This window comes from Mustela erminea, chromosome 11 (assembly GCF_009829155.1).
Source record: "Mustela erminea isolate mMusErm1 chromosome 11, mMusErm1.Pri, whole genome shotgun sequence".
NCBI lineage: Eukaryota > Metazoa > Chordata > Mammalia > Carnivora > Mustelidae > Mustela > Mustela erminea.
Window position 1 is genome coordinate 14912293 of NC_045624.1, and position 25331 is coordinate 14937623.

The 25331-nt window shown below is 44.5% G+C and overlaps 1 protein-coding gene across 8 annotated transcripts in view; it reads left to right on the forward strand.

Annotated features, from left to right (window-relative positions):
* Window positions 1-11948, forward strand: part of ATP6V0A4 (ATPase H+ transporting V0 subunit a4) — a 74197-nt gene extending 62249 nt beyond the window's left edge. For all 8 annotated transcript variants that reach the window (XM_032304686.1, XM_032304683.1, XM_032304682.1 and 5 more), the window contains 4 exons: window positions 3799-3927; window positions 7856-7973; window positions 10301-10472; window positions 11546-11948. In XM_032304686.1, the coding sequence (XP_032160577.1) occupies window positions 3799-3927; window positions 7856-7973; window positions 10301-10472; window positions 11546-11639 (513 nt within the window). In that variant the 3' untranslated portion in view covers window positions 11640-11948. The remainder of the gene's footprint in view (window positions 1-3798; window positions 3928-7855; window positions 7974-10300; window positions 10473-11545) is intronic.
* The last annotated feature ends 13383 nt before the right edge of the window (window positions 11949-25331 follow it).

Consider the following 25331-nt stretch of genomic DNA (forward strand, 5'->3'; position numbering starts at 1 on the left):
ACTTTTGTGGTGGGCTGGGCCTACAGTCAGTCCTACTGCTGGGGCCACTATTGAACATGTTTGAGTGGTTATCTTCCCTTCTCCCCAGGGCAAGAGTCACTTTGGAATGGTGCCGAAAGCTGTAGGGGCTGCTTGCACAAGGCCATACTTGTGGTGCTGCTTTGGATGGACTCCTGCCAAGGGTGGGTTGGAGGGGGTGGTTGGCAGAAAAGCATGGTGGGAGGTAGGGTAGGGTTTGGATCACTGTTAGCAAGGTGGGTGGAGAATGTTTGCTGGCTGCACTGGTTCCTGTAGGTGACTATGTAGCTAGGCTAGGGAATGGAGGAAGGAAATACCTGGGCCAGCTCTTTTGTTCTTGGAGAACTCAAAGAGCCTTGCCCCCCTCCAGCACTGGTTCTGAGATTAGCAAGTAAGTAAGTAAGTATATAAGGGAAGGAGTTCCCTTATATACCCCTCCCCGCCCCCCGCCTTTTTTTTTTTTTTTTTTTTTTAACAAACTGCTGCTTTTATGCTATATCTCAGCAGGGCTATTTGTTATGCCTTTCTTTAAAGGTGGGGACTCAGTTTCCTATCATCCTCCAACATTCCCAGGGTGGAAGCTGCTGATTTTCAGTTCTGTGTTAAACCTCATTGATTGTAAGAAGTTGCAAAGTTAAGCCACTCTGATTTTCAAAGTCAAATGATATGGGCTTTGTCCTCCTAGTGTGGATCCCCTGTGCCTGGGGTGCCTGGTTGCGATCTGCTCCTTTCCCTTCTCCATGCCTGTGTGTCCCCCCTTCCCATGGATGGTGTCATGCGTCAGTTTGTTTCCTAACCACAACATTGCCCTTCCTGCTGTTTTTTTGTTTTTGTTTTTGTTTTTTTGATGTGGCTCCTTCTCTACCTTTAGCTGTGGAGAGTCTGTTCTGACAGTCTTTGGGTCATTTTCTGGCTTCTTTACACGGATGTGGGTGTTATGTAGGACTATCCAAGGGACAAGGTGAGCTTAGGATCCTCCTACTCGCCCATCTTCCCTGGAAGTCCCCGGCTTGTCTCTGGTTTTAGTGATTACAGATAATACTGCTGTAAATATCCTTGTGCATGTCTTTCAGTACATGTGTTTTCAGAAAGTTGTCAGTAACTAATTTGAAATTGAGTTGTACATTTGACTTCACTGGGCACTCAGCTTAATCATTGTGAGAAGGTTAGTAAGTGGAGAAGATGGGCACTAGGGTTTACAAAGTCCAGTATTAATGCTTCTGCAAAATTATTCATGTTCATTTTATTTATTTATTTATTTGACAGAGACAGACAGTAAGAGAAAGAACACAAGCAGAAGGAGTGGGAGAGGGAGAAGCAGGCTCCCTGCTGAGCAGGGAGCCCGTGGCGGGGCTTGATCCCAGGACTCTGGGATTATGACCTGAGCCGAAAACAGATGCCTAATGGCTGAGCCATCCAGGCACCCCTATTCATGTTCATTTTAACCAGAAAAGGCTATAATTTAGGTATTTTTAAGGGTGAGAGAAAATAGGATTTCAGGAAGAGAAAGTCATGTTAACATGAGCCGTATCCTTTACTGTGGCTCAAAGAACTATGGGGCCAAGAGGAAGGCTTACCCAGAGCTCCCTCTTGGGACCTGGCACCCTGGAATTCTTGTCCAAATGGACTCGAGTCCACTTCCAGGCCCTAAAAAGGGCCAACCACACAGTGACATGGGTACCAGTAGACCCTGACATGCCAGGGGGCAGCTCTTTTTGGGCAGTGTAGGTGGAACATGGACACCGTGGGCGGGAGTGTCCACGTGTGTACAACATGGCCCTCGTGCTATGGGATGAGACTGAAGGGAGAAGAATAGGGTGGCGTGCCACGGTGGAGGGCCAGCTCATCTGTGCTGCCATGTCCTGGTGTAGGACTCCAAATTTGAACCTGGCCTTTCAAGCTCCTATGAAGCTTGCTTGCTTGTTTGCTTGATTTATCAAGATAGGAGACTAGAACATATATATATATTTTTTAAGATTTTATTTATTTATTTGTCAGAGAGAGAGAGAGAGAGAGTACACACAAGCAGGCTGAGTGGCAGGCAGAGGCAGAGAGAGAAGCAGGCTCCCCACTCAGCAAGGAGCCCGATGTGGGACTTGATCCGGGGACTCTGGGATCACGACCTGAGCTGAAGGCAGCGGCTTAACCAACTGAGCCACCCAGGCATCCCGACTAGAACATATCTTATTTAGGGGTCCATGGGCTTGATTTATAACTCTTAAATATTTTATTATATGGCATGTGGACTTCCGTTTTTACCTTTGCCTAGGGCTCTGCACATATTAGATTGTAGACCCACTAAAGAAAAAAAGGTAAATGGGGTGCCTGGGTGGCTCAGTGGGTTAAAGCCTCTGCCTTCGGCTCAGGTCATGATCCCAGAGTTTTGGGATCTAGCCCCGCATCAGGCTCTCTGCTCAGCAGGGAGCCTGCTTCCTCATCTCTCTCTCTGCCTGCCTCTCTGCCTACTTGTGATATCTGTCGGTCAAATAAATAAATAAAATCTTAAAAAAAAAATAAAGGACAAAAAGAAAGAAAGGTAAAAATACCTTAATGCCTAATTTGTAATACTCCACCCATAAAATCATTCTAGGAAACACTTTGGACATGGAACATTAAGTTTCACAGTGACTGGGTTGCTCAGTTGTTGAACATCCAACTCTTGGTTTTGGCTCAGGTCAGGATCTCAGGGTCATGAGATTGAGCCCTATGTTAGGCTCTGCCCCGAGAGTGGAGCCTGCTTCCCCCTTCTGAGCCAGGGGGTCTTCTCTTCTCCTACTCTACAATAAACAAACAAACTCAAGGATAAAACCAGGCCAAATTCCATGCTGATCACACCTAGATTTTTGCCTTTGAATTTTTTTCTTAGCTATTTTTATAAAGTGATGTTTTTATTTTTAAAAAAGGATATTAGTGTTGAAAAAGTACTTATGTTAGTCCTTTTGGACTGCTGGAACAAACTTCCACAGGCTGGGTGACTTCTAAACAACAAACTGATTGTTCAGGTCTGGAGGCTTCAAAGTCCAAGGTCAAAGGCTCCAGTATGTTCACCATTGTGAGGCCCTCCACTGCCTGGTTCTTAGCTGCCACCCTCTCACTGTGTCCTCACATGGTGGAAGAGGCAGGGGAGTTGCATGGGGAGTCCTTTATAAAGTCACTAACCCATTCATGAAGGTTCTACTCTCATGACCTAAGTACCCCACCTTTGACTACTATCCCCTTTGGGGGTTAGGATTTCAATATAAGAACTAGGGGAGATACAAACCTTCAGACTGTAGCAGTCATTAATCTTTCTTAATTAATTTTGCCTGTAGAAATTTAGCTGCTCAGGTCACAAGGTACAATAATTTTATGATAGGGTATATATATATATATATACACTCACACACACACAATAAAAGGTACTCTTATACATGCACTGGTTTACTGCAAAGATGGATTAATTTGGCACATTCTGGAGCACCATAGAGAAAAACATGTTCTGGAATCAGATTGTCTGGGTTTGAATCCTGGCTCTGCCATTAACTAGCCTTACAAGCTGTGTGACCTCGGGTGCACTTCTTAACCTTCCTGTGCTATAGTTTTCTTCTCTGTAGAAACAGGTGATAACTGTGCTTATATGAAAAGACTGTCACAAAGCCTAAACGAGGTGATACAGAGAGAGTTTAGAATGGTGTCTGGTCCGTAGTTAATATTTAATGATAGCCTTTAGTTTGTGTAGAATAAATTGTAATTCTAATTCTAAGGGTGAATTTAGTGCTTCACTTCCTTGCTTGTTGGCAGCTGCAGGCCTCCATGATCCAAGAAGAAGCCACAGAGGACACTGAAGGTGACCACTCCAGTCCTTCTGTGAGTGCTGGCCAGAGGGCTTCTGCAGGTGCCCACGGGGGTCAGGATGACCACGAAGAAGAGGTATGTGAGGCTCGATAGTTGACAAAGATTTCCCAGTTTGCACAGAGTCTAGACGGGGGATCTCATCAACGATGATTGCAAAATATTTAAAACTGGGCATGGCCGCCAGTAGGGCGTGGCCACCAGTAGGGTGTGGCTACCAGTAGGGCGTGGCCACCAGCCCATCAGAAAGGACTTGGGCAGTGGAGCTGGGAAGGTTGGGAGGACCGTGCTGGTGGCAGCCCTGTAGTCACAGAGTTGTGGGAAGTTGGGGAGGTCCCAAGGGAGGGGGAGTGCCTATAGGATCAGAACAACAGCTCCTCGGGGTGCCTGAGGGGGTGCTCCGTCAGTTAGGTGTCCAACTCTTGATTTTAGCTCAGGTCATGAGAGCTTCTCTCCCTCTGCCCCTCTCTTGCTCACTCTCTCTAAAATAAACAAATCTTTAAAAAAAAGGAAAGAACAACAGCTCTTCCCCAACCAATCTAGGAGTGTTTTAACATTATAACCCAGGTGCTGCTGTCTCTGTGAGTGTGAGGTGTCAGCCTCCAGATCTATTGGCATAGGAGGTCGTCCATGTTCCTGAGACCTCCTTGTCTCCGGCTACATTTATTATGAGCCGTCCAATCAGCGCCCCTCAACCCATGAGATCTGAGTCCAAATCTGGCCCTATTGTTGAAGTCAAAGGCGGGTTATTTCTTCCCAGCCCGCCTCCTGGACACGAGCATGCCCTGCCACCATCCCCTCTTTGTTCTCCTGTCCCCACCCTGGCTCTGCTGGGACTTCGCTGACCTATCTTTGTAACATTATCTGCCTGCCTGTGAATTCAGGAATTGTTTCATTCCCCCTCCCTCCCTGCCCGTTTCTGTTCAAGGACAGCCGCTCCCCCTCAGGAATGTGCCACATTTCCCCGATGAAGCAGGTGGCTGTTTTTATCCGAACCCTGCAGCACCCGTAGGCCTCAAGTGGGTGGGGTTTTAACAGGAGTTCTGTTCCAATCCTGGGATGGGGACAGGGCCACTGTGAAGCCTGAGGGAGGCTAGACGGAACTCCCTTTGTGGTGTTAATGACTAATAATAATAATAATACTCATTTAAACTAATGGGTGGTCCATTAGAATTAATGAAGAAACTGGATCAAATGTTTCCAACAAGATTCCAGATACAGAGAGTAACCCATATTAGGGGTTATTAATATTACTAAGTCTGTCAGACATGCTGGGATGTTCTAGAATCCAGACCACACATCGTCTGACTCATTCAGTCCCAGCGTGTCCAGTACAGCATCTCTCCTCTTTCTCCTGCCCTCAGGATCTGCCCAGTCAGGGTTCCCCTCCTGCTTCTGCAGTGAACGAGCTGTCTTTGTTTGGGCGACTTCAGGCACCATTCGTAGGTTCCTTCCCCCAAGTGCCGTCATGGGGGGTGGTCTCCTGTGGCAAAGCAAACACGGGCTTGAGGACATTGTCCCCTCAAAGTCCTCTCTGACCTCTCTCCACACCAGGTGTTGGCCAAACTCAGGGTTAAGGACACAGTTCTCCAGACTGCCAAGTCCTCCCAAGACTCCCGACACTAACCACAGGTTTGGGGATCTCCAGGACCACCCAACCCTCTCTTCAGACCAGTCAGTTACAAGCTCAGGGTCCCTCGCATTCTCTCAGGGCCAATAATTTGTAGAACAGCTTGGAGAACTCAGTAAAGTGTGAGCCTTACAACTGGAGTTTTACTGCAGCGCAAATATAGAAGTCAGAAGGGGAAGAGGCAGATAGGCAGAATCCCACACTGGGAAGATCCCAAATTCCAGAATTCTGTGTCCTTAGGGAGGCCTTCCTCTCCCAGCATCGACATGTGGCAACAGCTGCACAGCACTGCCAGCCCGGGAAGCCCACCTGAGCTCCAGTGTCCAAAGTTTGATTGGAGTTTCATTCCGTGGGCCTGCAGCCCAGTGGTTGTACTCGGTCTCCAGCAGCCGCCTCCCACCCCCATGGACATGGACCGGAAACACATCGCTCCGTGTCTCAACCTTCCAACCACAGAAGCGATCAGATGTGGTCCCAGGGGCTCACCATGAATAATGAAGAAAATTCTCTCACATGGGAGATGTTAGGAGTTCAGTGCTTGCCTCCCAGGAGCCCGGACAAAGCCAGCCCTCTCTCTGGGTGGGGTTAATGCTTCTCTACGCAACCCTCCTCTACCGTGACTCTCTGTCTCTCCGGGGTCTCCCTCTCTGTCCGTTCCTGCCCTTGGCTTCCTCCCAACTGTTCTCGTGGCTGAATCAGAGACGTCGATTCCTGTCTTCTCTCCATAGCTCCTGACCCGGGTGGCCACAGCCCCCCTTCCTTCCCGGTATCTCTCCGACCTTGACCACAGCCCTGTGACGACTCCTGGTCTCCTTTTGGAGACTCCTCTCGGACCTTGTCTCTGCATCACCAGTTTCATTCTTTCTCACCTCCCAGTGAAGATGTGTTCCAAGCTAGGAGCTCTTCTCTCCGTGCTCTTCGCCTTGTGTATCTTTCCAGCTGACTTACCTCCCACTGTCCCTCCTCCCACCGGTGACCTTCCAGGTGTCCATTTCTAGCCTAGACTTTTCTTCCGAGCCTGTCCTGCCTCGACCACTGTGTGCTGGAAGACTCTACTTGTATGGCCAGCTGTCGCCTGAAATGCCACGCGTCTGAAAATCCCAACTAATCTCCCCCCATTTTCCATTTCTGTCAGGGCCATTCTTTCAGCTCCTCAAACTCAAGAGCCTCGGAACCCTGGATGGTCCCAGCCCCTCCCGGGTGAAAGGCCCTTCTGTGTCCCCACTGTCCTGCTGATTCTTGGCTATTGCACTTTTCACATACATTGTCGCCACTAGACTGTGAGCCACTGGAGGGCTGGGATGGTGCCAGTCGGGCTGTTGTCCCCACAGCATCAGAGAGCATGAAGCCGACAACAAGTTATCGCTATCTGTGTGCTGTTTCCTCCTCCTGATCCCTGGATTAGCGAGCTAATCAACAAAGAGGCTCTTTTGCTTATCGGCCTTGCCCCTGCCACTTTATTTTGTCACCAGATTAATCCCCCACCCCCACCCCCTGTGCTTCTTTATTCCCACCCTCTTCCCTGGCCACTTTCTTTTCTTTTTTTTTTTAAAGATTTTATTTATTTACTTGAGAGAGAGACAGTGAGATAGAGCATGAACGAGGAGAAGGTCAGAGAGAGAAGCAGACTCCCCATGGAGCTGGGAGTCCGATGCGGGACTCGATCCCGGAACTCCAGGATCATGACCTGAGCCGAAGGCAGTCGTCCAACCAACTGAGCCACCCAGGCGTCCCCCCTGGCCACTTTCTACTCAGATATTTTTTTATGGCTCCTCATGGGCTCCAGGTTATTTTCTCAACTCTGCGGTTTCCTGGAGCTTTCCTCTCCTTTCTACTCCTCACCAAACAAGCTCCCACTTCCAGCCAAATTGTTTTCCCCCAGAACTTGCCTTCCCCGTGTTCCCGGCCACCTGCCTTTTCCTTACCAGGACACGTTTCCCTCAGCAGGAACGGTCCTTCTCATCTGTCCTCCTGGATGCCTCCCGCTCCTTCAGCTGCCATCTACCTCCCGTGATGCCTTAGCAACCGTTCTCTCTTCCTCTCTGGACTTTTTTCAGCTATTTCTGGGAGATGTTACTGCACACGTACTATAACTCTGTTTTTTTAAAAATTTTTTTAAAATTTATTTTCAGCATAACAGTATTCATTGTTTTTGTATCACACCCAGTGTTCCATGCAATCCGTGCCCTCTATAATATATCTCCGTTTTTATGCTGCTAATTCTCTTCCTCCAAATATATTAATATTTGTTTTCCCCTAGTTCCGCTGGATGTGATATACGGTGGAGCCCATGTTTTATTCACCCGTGCACCGTTAATGAAAGCTTTCATGGAGGGAATTCTTAATGAAAGTAGAATAAAGAACTCTCTCTTTCAGTTCAATTTCGGAGACATCTTTGTGCATCAAGCCATCCACACGATCGAATATTGCCTGGGCTGCATTTCAAACACAGCCTCGTACCTCCGGCTCTGGGCCCTCAGCCTGGCTCATGCACGTGAGTGAGCAGACCTCACGGTCACGGTCAGATCGCCCCTGGGAAACAGAATCAAAGTACTTGTTGGCAGAAGTGCCTTCCTGGGTTATTTCTGGTTCTTCTTTCTTAGGAAGATGTGACTTTTCTTCTGTGGGCCTGACTTTATATTTTTAGAGTGGTTACCCTCTATATCGGTTTTCTGTTGCTGCTGTCACGAATTACCACGAACTTAGCAGCTTTAAACAATACAAATTTACTACCTTACAGTTCTGGAATCCTAGAACCAAAGCCTCAGCAGGGTTAGGCTCCTTCTAGAAGCTCTAGAAGTTTCCTTTTCTAAGGAGACAGGGCCATAAGGACCTGCATTGAGGCTCCTGAAACTACCATGTTCTCTGAACCCTTCTGTGTGTTTGCCCTGCAGCCCACTTGCTTGAAATATTCCTTTCTCTCTCTCTTTTTTAAGTAGGCTGCATGCCTAGCGTGGAGCCCAGTGTGGGGCTGGAATTCATGACCCTGACTGAAATCAAGATCTGAGTTGAGATCAAGTGTTAGATGCTTAACCAACTGAGCTACCCAGTCACCCCTATTCCTCTCTTCTTGAACTTTCTTCTCACCTATCTAATTCTAATTCTTCCTTCAGAACTCACTCAGATGGCATCACCACTCTTGGAAATATTCCTCCCTGGTCCCCAGTCTGGAAGGTGCCCTTTCCCTGAGTTCTAGGAGTGCCCTGTCCTAGCAGTGCTTACAATTCTGTTGTAATCAGCCTGTCTCCCTACTAGACTGTGAGCTCTTGGAAAGCAACATCCCCATCTTTTATTCCTGGAACCGAGAAACAAAGCCAAAGTGTGTCCTTGCAGGATAGAAGCCAAAGCAATGAAAGTGAGCCTGTTTGTTAATTTATAGCAGAAATGCAAGTGCTTATCATTAGTCTTCACTGCTCTGGCCATGTTCATTTTGCATCATCTCCCACACATACACACGTACACACTTCTGCAGGCACACAGGGCCTTGGATGCATACACGCGGCCTGTAAGCATCTACATCCAGACACCCCGAGCCCCGCATGTGTGTACTTGTGTACTGACATGTACCCATGCGAAACGGTTGCCCAGGGACCCAAAGTGGATCTCTGAGCTTGTGTGATCAGCAGCATTAATGTCAGTCTTTAGGTTCCATCTCAGATGTGGTTTGGAGGACTCAGGTCACAACTAGATAGGACAGGAGGGACTCCTCTGGCCAGCCCATGCTCACTGATGATGTAATTTGACTCCCCAAAAACCATATGGTTCACAGCTGCCTGGCATGGTCCACCCATTGGGTCTTTCTGGAACTTCCTGAGATGTCTAGTTCCCATGGGTGCCTTCTTCTTCATGCTAACGAACTTGCTTGAAGAGGTAGTTCAGTAGAGTGGTAATAAATACTGATTCTTTTCTAGTTTCTCATATACTACTTTTAGCTCAGTAACTCAGGCCACAGCTTAACCTGTATGTGCCTTGGCTTTTCTGTGTCGTTCTGGTAGTTTGCCTGCTCTGTTAGTCAGGCTAGGCTAGCATGTGCTGCAATAACAACAATCCCCAGATCTCAGTAGCTTGAAACAGTGGCGATCTACTCGAGCACATCTGTGTCCATTGGTGCCAGGTTGAGACCTAAGTTGAAAGAGGCTGCATTTGGACACATACTTCAAAAGTCAGGAAAAGTCAGGTGTTACTCCAGCTGAAAGCCAGAGCTTGGGGGCGGGAAGGGGGCACAGTACAGAAACAGGGACTCCTCCTTGTGCTCCCACATGTCTTTCTTCTCGTCATGTCCTCGTGGCCAGGTGCAAGGGATAGGCCTTGATCTCTCTGGGCCATGCCCCTGTGACCTTTCTGCTGGGTACACTCGTCTCAAACCAATAATGTAATGATAGCTCTCTGCTGTCTCTTCTTATAAGAGCACTAATCCCATCTGAGGGCCCCACCCGTATGACCTCATCAAACCCTAATGACCTCCTAAAGATCCCTTCTCCAAGTACCATCACTTAGGTAGGTAGGGCTTCAACATATGGATTTGTTGGGGGAAAGGCACAAACATTCAGTCCATATCAAATCATATTGTATGAATTCTTTTATGTTTTGCTTCTGTGGCATAACGTGACGTTACTGGCATTTATTCATGTTGCTGCTGGGAGCTATAGTTTGCTCCATTGTGAGCAAAGCTGCCATAGTCCAACTCGTCCAGGTGCCCTAGGGCACACGTGCCTGTTTTCCACCCAAGACCCGAGATTCAGGATTCTAGGGTGTGCAGACCCAGGAAAAGAGTATGGAAAGATAACCCTGTGGCTGAGACTCTTTCTCTCGCTTTTCTAGAACTGTCTGAGGTGCTCTGGACCATGGTGATGAACATTGGCCTTCGCCTGCGAGGCTGGGGAGGACTCATTGGGGTCTTCATCATTTTTGCCGTATTTGCCGTGCTGACGGTTGCCATCCTTCTGATCATGGAGGGCCTCTCTGCATTCTTGCACGCCCTGCGACTGCACTGGTGAGTGTGGCTGCCCCATAGGGACTCCACAGGCGCTGGAGAGGGGTTGGGGTCCAGCTGGCCTCAGATCTGGCCTCAGATCCTGACCTCGTTCAGTCACCTGCTGGTGTAATATTACATGACAATGTGTGTGTATTTGTGTGTTTCCCCTTGCAATGCACACGTTTGTAAGTATATGCACGTGTGTACCCACACGAGTGTGCATCGCATATGTGTCTATGTGTGCACAGGTGTGCACACAGGTGTGCATGTGTATGTGTGCACTGCATGTGTGTGCACATAGGTGTGTGCACATGTGTATATAAGTGCGTACGTGTGAGTGTGTGTGTATCTGTATATAATGGCTGCCTTATAATAAATGTTAGTTCCCGTTTACTCGTTCTCTCTTAAATGTTCATTTGTTGTATTACAACTGGCTTCAAGGTAAGGGACCCCTCCAGCAGCTGGTAAGATGACAGATCTGAGAGAGGCTCTTAGAGGCACGCTGAGCTCACGGGAGACATTTGGCCCATCCATGGTGCAGAGGGCAGGAATCACACCAAGGCATAGGCTCTTGACCTCTACAAAGTGCAGACAGACGGAGGGTACCCGGAAGAAGGAAGGCGCTCGCAGGACGCCCTTGACATTCACAGATGTGTCTGCAGACTCTCAGGCATCACTAGGTTTACAAACACGAAAACATTTGTTGAAGTTTCCATTTTTCTTTCAAGTGAAATCTTTGCCAAGAATCTCGAGTGCTTGTGCGCGCCTGTCCATCCCACAGGCTGTCTTCAGCTTTCACGGATGCTTTCTCACCCCCTCTATGCCCGCTGTTGATAAAGAAAGGTGTTGACACTACATGTACTGAGAGAACAGAATCACAGCCTCTCCCACAGGTTATAACGTCATCTCTCCCCTTGTCATGGAGGAAATGAACTCTGTGACGTCATCAGGCATAAAGGATGACATGTGATGTCTCTGATAGAAGCCATAAGAGTGTTAAAGTCAAGGTTCTGGGTGTTCTTCCCTTTGGCTGCTGGCCTCTAGCTTATGTGTTTAATCTCACTTTTTCTTGTGCCCCACCCCCCATGCAGGGTGGAGTTCCAGAACAAGTTCTACGTGGGGGCTGGTTACAAGTTTTCTCCTTTCTCCTTTAAATGCATCCTGGATGGTTCCGCTGAGGAGTAGCTCCAGGTCCGCGGGCGGCCATGGCCTCTGGCTTCAGTCTCTGCTGCTGGGAGAGCAAGTTCAACTTGTCTTCGCTGTTGGCCTGGCCCAGCAGGCCAATGGGATGATTGTTCTGGGCTTGCTGGAGGCGGGAAGCCATGATCATTTTACTTCCAAGCCTCGGGATCTAATATGACTTCATCATGTCATAGAGGAGCCGATCTAATGTTGGGTGGTAATTGTCAAATCCTAAAACGGGGAGGGCTCCACTGATGTTTTCTTGCAATTTTGTAAGTATGATTCATAAGGAAATAAACTGCTGGGCCATTCCCTTGTTCTCCGAGGTGTCTTTGTGTAAAAGTACCCCACATAATTTAGTACTGATAATTACAGGTCACAGCTAAGCAATGGAAGTACACAAACTAATCCCAAAGGATTACGTTTAGTTTAGTCTTTCATTTCCTGGTTCTTCAGATACCCTTTCTCTTTGCCTGGGGCTAAGCTTTATAAGATTAGGAACTTTCTCATGAATCTTCCCCACAGGTGGGAAAGAGAGGGTAATGTTCTCTCTCTGGACGTGGGCCATGAGGCTCTCTGCATTGTGACATCCTGTGGAATGAAGGGTGACCACATGAAACACTGGAGGAAGAGATCTGAAGGCTTGAGAAAGTTCTGGAAAACAGATTGCCAGAAAGGAGACCACCAGACAGGCTTACTCTCCGGGTCTGTGGGCCCTGAAGTCATTTCTAAGGCTCCTGGGTTGGCAGATTCCTGAGAGCCAGGGGCAGAGTAATATGCGTGTCATCAACTATTCAGCCTGAGTGACCACTACTCAGGTTAATCATAGTCTTTATGGTCAATATAGCAGTAGAGTTAAGTATTGTTAACATTGGTATAGCACTTTACAGTTTACAAGGCACTTCCAAAAAATTATTGATCCATTTTTTTTTTAACGTAAACTCTGCCCTCAACATGAGGATCAAACTCACAACTCTGAGATCCAGAGTCACATGCTCTTGTGACTGAGCCAGCCAGGCACCCCACAGGGCACTTTCTATGTAATATCTAGTTCTTAAGATTCCAGAAGATCTGAGCAAATCCAAGTTTACCTTTTGGACCGATTTCTATTTTTCCTGTCCCTCTACGTAGTGGAGTTGGCTGGTGCTCATGGAAGTGTCATCGTTCATACCCAAGGAAGCATCCATGTCCCCTTCTATGTTAATGTCATGACTTGTCTAGCACAACTTAAGGCACAACAGGCTGCTCCACAAATATTCAGAGATCAAAGCAAGATGAACCTAAGAATGAGAGTTGACATCTTTGAGTTCCAACTCTGACACTGTCATATGTGTCCTCGGGCAGGAAGTAGGGAGATCTCCACCTCTCGGGGTTGTGGAAGGCTGGTGTCAAGCACGGGTCTGGACCAGGTACTCAGCCAATGACATCACCTAAAAGGAAGAACAGACAAAAGCAGCATGAAAATGTTCATTGTAAGTCTGCAGAAGCCAAGGTCGCTGGGCAGTTTCAAGGTTCTCAGCTCACCGTGTACTTCTCATCAACTATCTAGAAATATGCTACGCTTAGATAGATCACCAGCCTTCTTCTGCCCTTCAATTCTAAGCAATGATGGCTTGAAGAAAAGGTTTGAAAGGGCAAAGCTTCCTTCTGCCCCTTGCCTAGACCCCAGATCTTCCAGAAGTCTCCATGGCCTTCCTGAGAACTGTTAGTTTTCTCCAAGGTTTGACAGCCTCCTTCCGTCTCATAAGAAATGTAATTTCCCCTTTAAAAAGGGATGGGGTGAAGGGCTACAGGAAAGGGGGTGTGACCGAGTTGTCACTCACATGCTCAGGAGACAAGGTTGCTCTTTAAGGAATTCAGTTGGCAGAACTGAGCCAAAGAGGGAGGAGAAGACCTGGGGGCCTGGATTCTTGAGCAGGTTAGTCCGGAAGCTCCTCCAGGGGCCGCCAGTGGTCTAACTGCTGTGTGAACAAAGGAGCCTGAAACTAGAAAGCTTTCCAAGGGATATACAGAGGTAAGAAACTCCGATGGGCAACGTGGATCTGGATTTACTTCTCCTGCTTTCAAGTGGAGGTGGCCGGGATGGGGACAGGGTTTGGACCATTCGAACTTGGCTGAAGGCTCATGGGCTATGAACAGTTCGCTCCTCTTATTGATGATATTGCAAAACAAATTGCATCATACATGCACACAGCATGATCGGTTTTTAAAAAGCTCTACCATGGCTCAGTTATTTCTGGCTAAAAAATGGAGTATAGCAAAATGCAGTAGAATGAAAAGCCCATTGGTGCTTTACCATCTGTTTTAATAAAGCTTGAAAGCCAGGTGAGCCTTTTGAGTTTCAGAGTAGACTCCCAGCAGCAGCTCAGTTCTTATAGATTCTTTGAAGCTAGGTCATGGGTTGCTTTCCCATTGTAGTTTTTGAGGAACTGAATGTGAGAGGTGGGCAACATTCTTCCCCATGTTATTCCTTCTTTTTTTGAGTTGGTTTGTCTAATGATCCATCCACCATCCATCCATCCTCTTCTTGAGTTAAATGGGATTTAGAATGGTTTACAGAGATGGCAGAAGATGCCATCTCAGCTTCTCCAACACTCCCTTATAGAGTTAAGGTTACAGGCTCTATCTGCAGTGTTCCTCATACCTATTTCTGTGGAACATTTTGTCCTCCTTTTTGCTTATTTGTTTCTGTTTTTTTTTTTTTTAAAGATTTTATTTATTTATTTATTTGAGAGAGAGAGAGAGAGAGAGACAGAGAGTGCAAGAGAGAATCTGCAGCAGATTCCACGCTGAGCACAGAGCCTCATGTGGGGTTCGATCCCATGACTTCGAGATCACCTGCTGAGCTGAAACCAAGAATTGGACACTTAACTGATTGAGCCACACAGGTACCCCCATCTTCTTTTTTTTTTTTTTTTTTAAGAAATTTATTTTTTTTAAGGTTTTATTTATTTATTTGACAGAGATCACAAGTAGGCAGAGAGGCAGCAGAGAGAGAGGGGGAGGCAGGCTCCCTGCTAAGCAGAAAGCCCGATGCGGGGCTCGATCCGAGGACGCTGAGATCATGACCTGAGCCGAAGGCAGAGGCTTTAACCCACTGAGCCACCCAGGCGCCCCCCCCCATCTTCTTTTTTATGAAAACCTTTTCTTTATGAAACGTTTGGCTGAAATTCTAGAAAATACTAAGAGAATACTCCCCTGTGTGTTAACTTGGCGTTAATACTTGGGAGTCTCCCTAATGACTTGGATGTAAGCTCATTTGTAATGCACAGCTGTGAATGCCCAAATCCTGAAAATCTCTCATCAACAGGTCTGCAGCCCGGCACCCTACACACCCCACCGAAGACATCCTATTATTTGAAGACCCTATAATAACCGAACAGGGCAGGAACGGGAACTTTCTCTGCTGCAGGTAATTTGTACATGTGTTTCTTCCATCCCTTGGCAACGAGCCCTGACATTGCGAACCCACCCGGGCCTTGACCGTCTTCAGGGGCGGGACGTTAGAAAGATCAGTGTTACCAGTGGAGAGCATCAATACTTTTCAGTGGCTGGGTGAGGGCTAGGCTTGCTTCTCTGAGTGGAGTTTGAGTGTGGCACACATCACTGATGCCCCTTTCTTCCATAGTTTCTTCATCCCTACGCCCACGAGGCTGTTCCAAACCGGAATTCGGAAAGGTTTTTTTTTCCCCTGTAAAATATACTGAGTTTACCATTTAAGGTAGTGTAGAACAGGCTCCTGGTGGCTCCGCCCATTAAGCACCAAACTCTTTTTTTTTTAATCGTTTTTTTTTAAGATTTTATTTATTTAATTTGACAGAGATCACAAGTAGGCAGACAGGCAGGCAGAGAGAGAGAGGAGGAAGCAGGCTCCCCGCCAAGCAGAGAGCCTGATGCGGGACTCGATCCCAGTACCCTGAGATCATGACCTGAGCCGAAGGCAGTGGCTTAACCCACTGAGCCACGCAGGCACCCAAGCACCAAACTCTTGATCTCAGCTCAGGTCTTGATCTCAGGGTCGTGCGTTTGAACCCAATGTCGGGCTCTATTCTGGGTGTGGAGTCTACTTTAAAAAAAGTAATGTAGAACAACAGATCATTTTTGGTAAAAGTCATCCGTTTTGTTGTGCCTTTCATAAGTAAGATGAGATGACTCATTTGGATGGTATCAGTGTCATACAACTGGCGGGAGAGGTTTTGAGATCTTATTTTCCAGTAGGCATGCAGCACATCTGATGGCTTCCTAATACCACTTAGGTTTACCCTTGAAATAAGGTCAGTCTATTTCAGAAAACAAGTCACTTTTTTCTTTTTTTCATTTAGGTAATTTTTATTTGAGCCCAGGGTGTTCTAATGTTAGCAGAATATCAGTAATAAATGTTTTTGGAGAGATACATGTTTGATAACTGAAAATACTTACAAACTTCCCCTGTGTGTATTTGATTTGTGATTATGGTGAAATATTAGACATTTAGTTGATACTTTTATTCAGAGATGAGGAACAGTACTCCCACGGGTGTTTATGTTGCAAGGGCACTGTGCCTTCATGCAAACATTATCCCATTTAATTCTCGTAACATACCGAAGAAGGAAGCTTATCAGTTAAGATTACACACAGTTGGCTGGTGGGAGTGCACTGGTGTTTACAATTCATTGATCACAGCCAATTACGGAGTTCTTTGTTCCTTCTCTCGCACTGCTACACTTGACTAGCCTAAAATAAAAAAATTGCACACAATTTCAAGGAACAGAAAACAGAAATAACAGCATCTTAAACAGAGAGCTTAATCGTTTTCCCACATAGATGTCTGGAGGTAAGTAGTCTACAGCTGTAGGAGAAGTTCCAGGTCTTGCTAGCTTCCACCCTGCCAGTCGTGGCCCAAAGTGTCCCTCTTTGCATCATGACCTGAGATGCCTGCCACGGTGCAGGAGGAAAGGGGGAGGAGCAAAAGGGCTTTGTCAGATGCACCGCCCCTCCCCCACCCCCAGCCTCCACCTGCCTCTGGCTGACCAGGCTCTTCAGCAAAGTACAAAGGAGGACTTGCCTGGGAAGGCAGCAAGCTTCTTCAGCCACAGCTAGCGAGGTATTATTTCTACTTGCAAAGAAAGAACTGAGATAGAAGACAGAATCCATTCAATCTCAGTCTCCTGTCTGCTGACTTTCCTTTTTTCTCCCTCCCTGCCTCCCTCCTTTTCCCCCCTGCCACCTCTAGTCCCTCTTCCCTTCTTCCTCCCTCTGTCCTTTCCTCTTTGTTATGCTTGTTAATTTAGTCAGTATAAAATGATACCTAAGGTTTTTTTGTGACTCTAATTTTGTTAGTTATTACAGTAGATGAACAATTTTCCAGTTTTGCTTACAACTTATACAGTCTCTTGTGAATTGCTTGTTCATATAATCTGCCCCTCCATCTATTGGAAACTAATATTTTTCTTGTAATTTCTGGTTAATATGTACCGGCAACATTTATTTGAGGTAAAATACCGATAACCTAAAACTTATCATTATACCAATTTTAAAGTGAAAAATTCAGTGGCATTTTTTAAAGATTCATTTATTATTTTAGAAAGAGAAAGAGAGTGAGTGTGTGCCAGCACAGGGAGGGGCAGAGGGAGAGGGAGAATTTTCAGACGACTCCCTGCTGACTGCGGATCCCCACATGGGGCTGAATCCCATGACCCTAAAATCATGACCTGGGCTGAAATCAAGAGTCAGACGCTCAACCCACTGAGCCACGTCGGTGCTCCTTGCGGCATTTAGTTGTGTAATTTACAATGTTGTGCAGCGACTGCTGTGATCGAACAGGGCCTCCTGTACCGGCCAGCCTGTGAACTCCCATCCAGTGGTTTGACTGTGTCTGGGTGAAGCACCTACCGCTGACCCAACAGGTCATGGGTGGTGATGGAGGACAGTGGGGAGCATGTGGCTCAGGCCTGCTTAGGACAGTGGCCTGGTCAGCACCGTGAGCAACGTGTCAACTCTCCATTGGTTTGCTTTCCCAAAAAGAATTTTTATGGTAAGAGAACTCGTCTTTTTAAACATCCAAACAATGAGATAAGCTTTAAGAAGAAAGAATGGAAAGTACCCTACATTCTCCTCACTGACTTCTCCCTTGTGCACACCCCGCCCTCCAACCCGGCCAGCTCCTGCTCATTTTTCGGGGCTGCAGTCAGAATTGCCTACAGAAGCCTCCCCCGGTCTCAGCACTCAATAGAGCAGAGGCCCTACCTCGTGCACCAGAGCGACCTCCACTTACCCTGCGACCACACCGCTCCCCACTGACCCCTTACCTTTGCTCCCCATTAGACTGGAGGTCCTTCAGGGCCAGGGACACTTTCATTATATGCTATTGACTGATACATAGAAGTGCTCCACAAATATGTGCTGAAAGACAAAACATGGTTTCTGAAATCTCCATGTAGATACATATTTAAATGAAATTTTATAAATTGGGATCAGTATATACATACCTATACGTTGTGGATACGCATGCATTATGTATAACACCTCTTGGAACGTGCTTCTCAACACTAAATAGGTTTTCCCTGAGTGTTTTGTATTTTTAAAGATTTTATTTTTTATTTGACAGACAGAGATCACAAGTAGGCAGAGAGGCAGGCAGAGAGAGGGGGGGGGGGGGGAAGCAGGCTCCCTGCTGAGCAGAGAGCCAGATGCAGGGCTCGATCCTCGGACCCTGAGATCATGACCTGAGCTGAAGGCAGAGGCCTTAACCCACTGAAGCCATGCGGGCACCCCTCCCTGAGTGGTTTTAAGTGGTATTCTGATTAGCCATTTCTCTACTGGTGGGCATTGGTTGTATCCAGTTCTTTTGTTGTTGAAACAACTGAATGGTGCCCTTCCTTGTATGTATCTTTGTCTGCCTTTAGACTACCCCGTTAGGATGAATCCTGGGAGTGAAATTGCTAAGTCAATATTCTTTTATCTCTGCCTAATTGCCTTCTGGAAATGTAGCAACATACACTCCCAGCGATGACTCTAGAGCTCATTTCCCTTCACAGGGTGTAATCAGTCTTCGAGATTTTTGTGAATCTGTTAAGGGAAAGTGCTAACTCTTTAATTTGAAGGCATGGTGACGAGTTAGGTTGCACATAATTCCATTTATCAGCCACTGGGTGTATTCTGTGTTCATCACTCACATCTTGCCCTCTCCATTATTTCCTTCCTGACCTACATGAGCCTTTGTTAAACACACACGTTGTAGATAGCCTGTTTACCTTTATTGAATTTTATAATTTTTAGATTGAAGCACTCAGGGCCCGTGGCAGTGAGTCAAGTTGCCAGATGAGTTTATAACAGAAATAAACAACCTTCTGACTTGATTTCCTCATCCCCAGAGACAATTCTTTTAATTTTTTTTTATTTTTTAGTTTTTCTGGTAATTATCTTTATAATTAAAACAACATAGTTGTATTTTATTTCTTAGTTTATCAACTTAAAACAGTATCAATCTATCATTCACGACTTAGACAAAAGATGATGATTTTAGGTCCTTATATCCTCTTTGCCATTCTCTCAATATTTTACAAGCATTTAAAAAAAAAAACAATAGCGAGTGTTTGTCATGTTATTAAAAACACTATGTAAATATAATTATAAATGCTGGATGTATTATCAGTTTATATAACCATTCCCTCTTTACACTTAGGCTGTTTCCAATTTGTTAATTGTTAAAATAGACTTGAATAAACCTAAAAAATTTTTTTTTCTTCATAGAGAGAGCATTTTCCACATTTGAGATACGTTCTTGGGATGAACTGTTAGAGCTGGGATTACCAGTGCAGATGAAACCAGTTTCTAAAGCTTTTGCTACGTTGCCAAACAGCACAGACTCTTCGGAAGGCATGGAATAATGGTTTTCAGGTGGGGATAGGTCGGGTTCAGTGTATCAGGATCACCTGGAAAAAATTTTCAAGCCGCCCACCTCACTCCGTACTAATGTAGAAATGTTGGGGTCCGGGAGTGAACGGCCAAGAAAGAATTCTGGAGACGTCTTCGGTGCAAGAAAAGGTGGTTTTTATTAAAGCTGGGGGATAGGACAGGGGTGGGGCGGGCGGTGCCGAAAGAGTTGCACTGACGTTATGGGGAGTGACTGATTGTGTACTTTCTAGTTGGGAGGGGGTTAGGGATCCGGGTAAATCTCTAAGGAATTTGGAAGCAAGATTTCACCGACCTTGAGAAACTAGCTGTTAGGAAAATGTCATTTACTGCTGTCCAGTAAAACCTTAGTCACGAGACCCTTCAGATGTATTCTCGGTGGGCCATAGGCTTGGAGGATGTTTGCTAATATATATCTTGGTGTGGGGTGGAGGGTGGAGGGCAGGTAGAGATAAAGGAAATCTCCAAAGGGATTTTTATATGTTAAAGAAGACATGGGATCATGAAGGTCCAGAGAATATCAAGCTATTTTTGCTTCTAGCAAAGTATTTTGTTGTTTAGATTTTTTAGATATTTTGTTGTTTTTTTAGATTTTATTTTACTTAGATTTTATTTCTTAAATTTAAATGCAATTAACATATATTGTACTATTAGTTTCAGAGGTAGAGTTTCGTGATTCATCAGTCTTACATAATACCTGGTGTTCTAGCAAAGTATTAACGTTGTAGCATTGAATTCCTTGAGGAAGGCTATCGTGCCTATCCCAATACTTGCCAATAAGCTATAAGTTGTAAGGAAATTCAACTTTTTTCTTTTTTGCCTTTGTTCTCCACATCACATACAATCTCCTTCTCGAGGTCGAGAGTCACTGGTAAGGAAGGAAGACTAGGGGCTTTGGGGTGTGGTGTGTTTAATAATGGGGGGATGGTACCTTGATGTGTATAGTGTTTGCTGATTTCCCTGGTGTAACTGTTCCCACCACGGCTGGTTTTAAATTACCAACGTGATGTTATTGAATACAGAGGTGGGAAGAGATGTGTGCGGTCGGCCCTCAGCAGCTCCCATGGAGCACTGTAGCACCCAGCATGCAATTCGTCCTCTTGTGCGTACATTTACATATGCACGTGTTCTTTCATTCCAGTTTGCCCACATCCCAAGCTCTCATTCCTTTTGCCGTGTAGGTGGTCACAGTCATGGAATTTTCACGCATCTATGTAAATGACAAAATGGTCAGTTTTAGGGCATGGATTTTCATCTTACAGAAGCTATTGGGTTGTTCTTGTTCTTTTTTTTTTTTTTCTCTTATTTTTGTTACTCTCTTATATTTTTGTGGTTATAAATGTTATATTTATAGCTCTGGTTCGTAGGCGGGTCCTTGAGGTGGAATGCCTGCCCATGCCTCCATCCTTCCTGACTCGCAGCTCTTGTTTGGCTTCGATGATTGTACTCATTCTTGAGGGAATCAATATTTCCAGTCAGTTCTGAAAGCACAATCAAGTCTATGTATTTTATTCAAATGTTGACTCTAAAAGTATCTTTTTTTAATGACCATGTCCGTATCTCTCACTTGGGGCCAAATGTTATATGTGAAGATTATATTTATTTTTTGATGTCCAATGTCATGACCAAAAGGAAGAGCATGTGACTCTTGATCTCAGGGTTGTAAATGAGAGCCCCATACTGGGTGTAGAAATTACTTAAAAATACTTTAAAAAAAATATGAACTCACAAATGTGAGTCTCACTTACTGGGATCAGCTTTCATTCAAGAAAGCTGTGAAGTAATTACCTTGGACCTAACACCTTCTGCCAGGTCCTCTGTGATGTATTGCTTGTCTTTGCTGATAAGAGAAGGGAGGAATGTAGGATATTTATGATCCATAGAACTACATACTCAGGTTAAAACATAAGAACTAAAACTTGCTCTGCTCAATAGTAAATGATACATTTTTGTTTTGTTTTGTTTTGTTTTGTTTTGTTTTGCCACTCACTACCAAAAGGAGAACTGCTGGAGGTTGTTTTATTACTCTTCTAAACGTAAGGCTTGATGATTGTTAAAATTGTAAACATGTTTTGATTGCTAGGAGATGTTGTAAAACTTGACTATAGGAGAGATTAAATGTTGATTAAAGATAGAGGATTGAGTTTATTGTTAAGCATTTTATTTGTAACTGAACTCAAAATGAACTTACTGGGATTGAAAAACTTATTTTCCCACCCAATAAATGGTGTTACTCTCTAAGACTCTAAATGGCCAGACTCACTTTTGGTTGTTAAGTTTGCTGTCGTGATTTGCATTACTACTTTTTAGGGGGGAAAAAAAAAGATGTAATTTACATGCAATGAAATTTACCATTTTTAAAGAATGTAATCTGGGGACTCTTAGCATAATTTAGTATAATTTCAGGTTGTACAATCCTCACCATTATCAAACTCTCACAAATGGTATTGTTTTCAAATTTTGATGAAGTTAAATATGTTACTAGTTCATCTTCCTATCTTGAAATGGGAAGGTCATAACCAAGATTTTTTAAAAGATTTATTTATTTACTTTAGAGAGAAGGAGCACGTGTGGGGAAAAGGGCAGAAGGAGAGGGAGAGAGAGAATCTCCAGCAGACTCCCCATTGAACAGGGAGCCTGACACGGGGCTTGATCTCAAGGACCCTAAGATCAGGACCTGAGCAGAAATCGAGTCAGATGCTTAACTGACTGAGCCACCCAGGCACCACTGTCATAGCCAATTTTTAATGTGTCTAGAAGTCCTTTTTATAATCAAAAATAAATTTATAATCAAAATAATCTGCTAATTGTTTCATTTAAAAAGTTACCAGATAAACAACACCTCTCCAAGGGGTGTTTGGACAATGTCTGGAAAGGGAGTGGTGGTTCTAGAGCAGTCTGTCGTCGTGATTTTCAGGCTCTCAGATGGGCTGAGAGGCCAATTATTTTTCACTTTTTCCATTCTGGGAAAATAACAGCTTTTTGTACTTTTCATGTTCTCCCTTGGGAAGGAGGATTTCATGGACTTACTTCTGAGCATTATTGATCTATCTCTCGTCTGGGAATATTTGTGCCTCTGTGACAGTGTTTTAAGAAAACAAATAATATCAACATTATGGAAGAGTTGTTTTGATGTGTATCTTTTGTGTCCCCAACTAGAATAAAAACTCCTTAGGGCAGAGAACATGTCAGACGTTCCTTCCAAGTCTTCACAGGAGCCCACACAATACAAGATACAGAGCTGGCCCTTAGCAAACATTAATGACCTTGACATGCTGCTACAGACTGGTTTGGGGCTATCTCTATATTCTGGGAATAAAATGCCTCTGTTTGAGTTCTGATTCTGCTATTTACTAGTGGTCTGAAATTGGAAAAGTTATTTTAAAATCTCAGAACCTCACTTTTTGAACTACCAATTTTGAAAAATGTTACACATCTTCAAAAGCAGATGGTAAAATGAATCCCAAATGCACCCATCATTCTCAATAATTTTCAACATATGGCCATTCCTTATTCTATATATGCCCATCTATTTCTTATGCATCATATTCCACACTACCATTGATTTCTTTTAAAAAATTTATTTATTTGTCCATTTGAGGAGGGGTGTGAGGAGAAGCAGAGGGAGGGGGAGAGAAAGAATCTTCAGGAGGCCCCCCACTGAGCATGGGGGGCGGGGCTGCAGGGCTGCAACCCACGACACTGAGATCATGACCTGAGCCAAAATCAAGAGTCAGACACTCAACTGACTGAGGCATCCAGACGCCCTCCCGTTGAATTATTTTAAAACGAATCCCAGACATCATTTCATCTCTTAAGTATTTTAGTATATATCTCTACTATGGAAGGATTGGTTTTTTTCTGCTGTAGTCATATCATGGTCACACCTACTGACGTCATCAGAAATCTCTTACTATCATTAAACTTCTGCACTTGTTTACATTTCCCTGACTTTCCTCTCATCTCTTTTTCTTCTCATTTCCTTGGCTGTTGTTGTTTTACAGTTGGTTTATTTGAATGGGGATCCAAATAAGATCAACTCATTTATTTGGTTGATTGGTCTCTTTTTCTTTCAACTGGAAGTTCCTTTTCTTCTTTTCATCTTGCCATTTATTCATTGAAGACGTTGGGTCATTTATCTTATACAACTTCCCACATTGTGGTTTTTTTCTTATTGCAGCCACGTGGTACGGTTTAATGAGTTTCTTCGTCATCTCCTGTATAAATTGGTAGAGCTAGAGGACCAGATTCTGCTTGAACTTAAATCCCAAGAGAATGCATCACAGGTGATATATACTCCCGTTCTTATTGCTGCTCATCAGGACCACATGACATCTGATGGTCTCTCTTTTGGTGGCATAAGATTTGCCGATGTCTACAAGTATTATCAGTCTTACCCAGCTCTTATCCATTTCTTCATCAGCCTTCCGCCTAGGAGTTTATCAGCCATTGGTAATCATTGCCTAGATCCATTATTTCATCAGGTTGTGAAGTCATGATAATTTAATTCCATTCTTCCTTTTTTTCCCCTGCATGTATTAGCTGAAATAAAAAACAAACAAACAAACAGTTTTCTTTCCCAACTGTTTGGTTACCCTGAAGTACAAAGAGTTTGTGTGAGAAAGACAAGATATTTACTAGTTTCCAGAATAAAGAGTTGGTTTCTTAGTATTCTCCAAAGATGATCAGTGAGATTTTCGTTTCAGTGTTGCTATGAACAATGGGTTTTGATATCTTTGATGTGTTTCAATTCTTACAGTCATTATTCTTGATGCTTACATGGTCCCCATCTTTGATGGATGGGAGCCTTTTCAAGTTGAATCTTGTAATCTTTTGTCACAACCCCAGAGGTGTTTGATATCTTCCTTTGCTATCTGGTATGACAAGATGTTCCAGGCTCAATTTACACATTTCCTGTCCCAGATCCAAAAATAGCCATTTATTTAAGGCACTGGGGTTTCTTTTAATGGGAAATAGGAAAGAAAACAATCTGGGCTCTGTGAGTGCTCATTAGTCCTTTTTTTCTCAGACTCTTCCAGTGGATAATCTTAGGATATGCATATATGAAGTACATAGTGAATTCATAGTGATATTTCCAATTCAAAGTTAGGATTTTAAGATTTTTATATAACTTCTCTGATTTTATTATCTTTTTCCTCTTATATCCAAAAGCTTGATTCCTAACCATATTAATACAATTGCTACTTGCTTTATCCTACAGTATGTACTAGCATCAAAATAATGATACCAATATTAATACTAAAAATCTAATTACTGAGAATAGATTATGATTTCTATTCATCCCGCTAGGGGTGTAAACTTAAATGACCATGTCTTCAAGTCATTTGGAAAAAAACTTCTTCACTAAGTTGATACTCAGATTTCTTCATTTTATTTTGCTTTCGATTTCTTGAGTTAAGAATCCTTCAGGCTAAATGCATGAAGGGGAAGGGAGCCAATAAAAAGAAGTGCTCCTGGGTTTCTGTCAGGTGAAATGAAAATGTTACATAGAAACACACTATAAACCTCATGATCCACAGGAACATGAAACACTGGCTACTGTGATTATTTGTCTGTAGCAAAGGCCATCTTCACTCCCAGTTAGAGGATGCTATTGGCCAAGTGGTCCAGAACTCACCTGGCCCATGACAAAGGGTTGATTACTGGTCACTAGAGCCCCATTGTCTCATTGGCCATTTGACCTCTCCATGTCTCATGTTCCTTATATGTAAGATGGTGATGAATTAGAATACTGACCTCACAGACTTTCTGTGAAGATGAAAGGAAGATGAGCACTCTTTT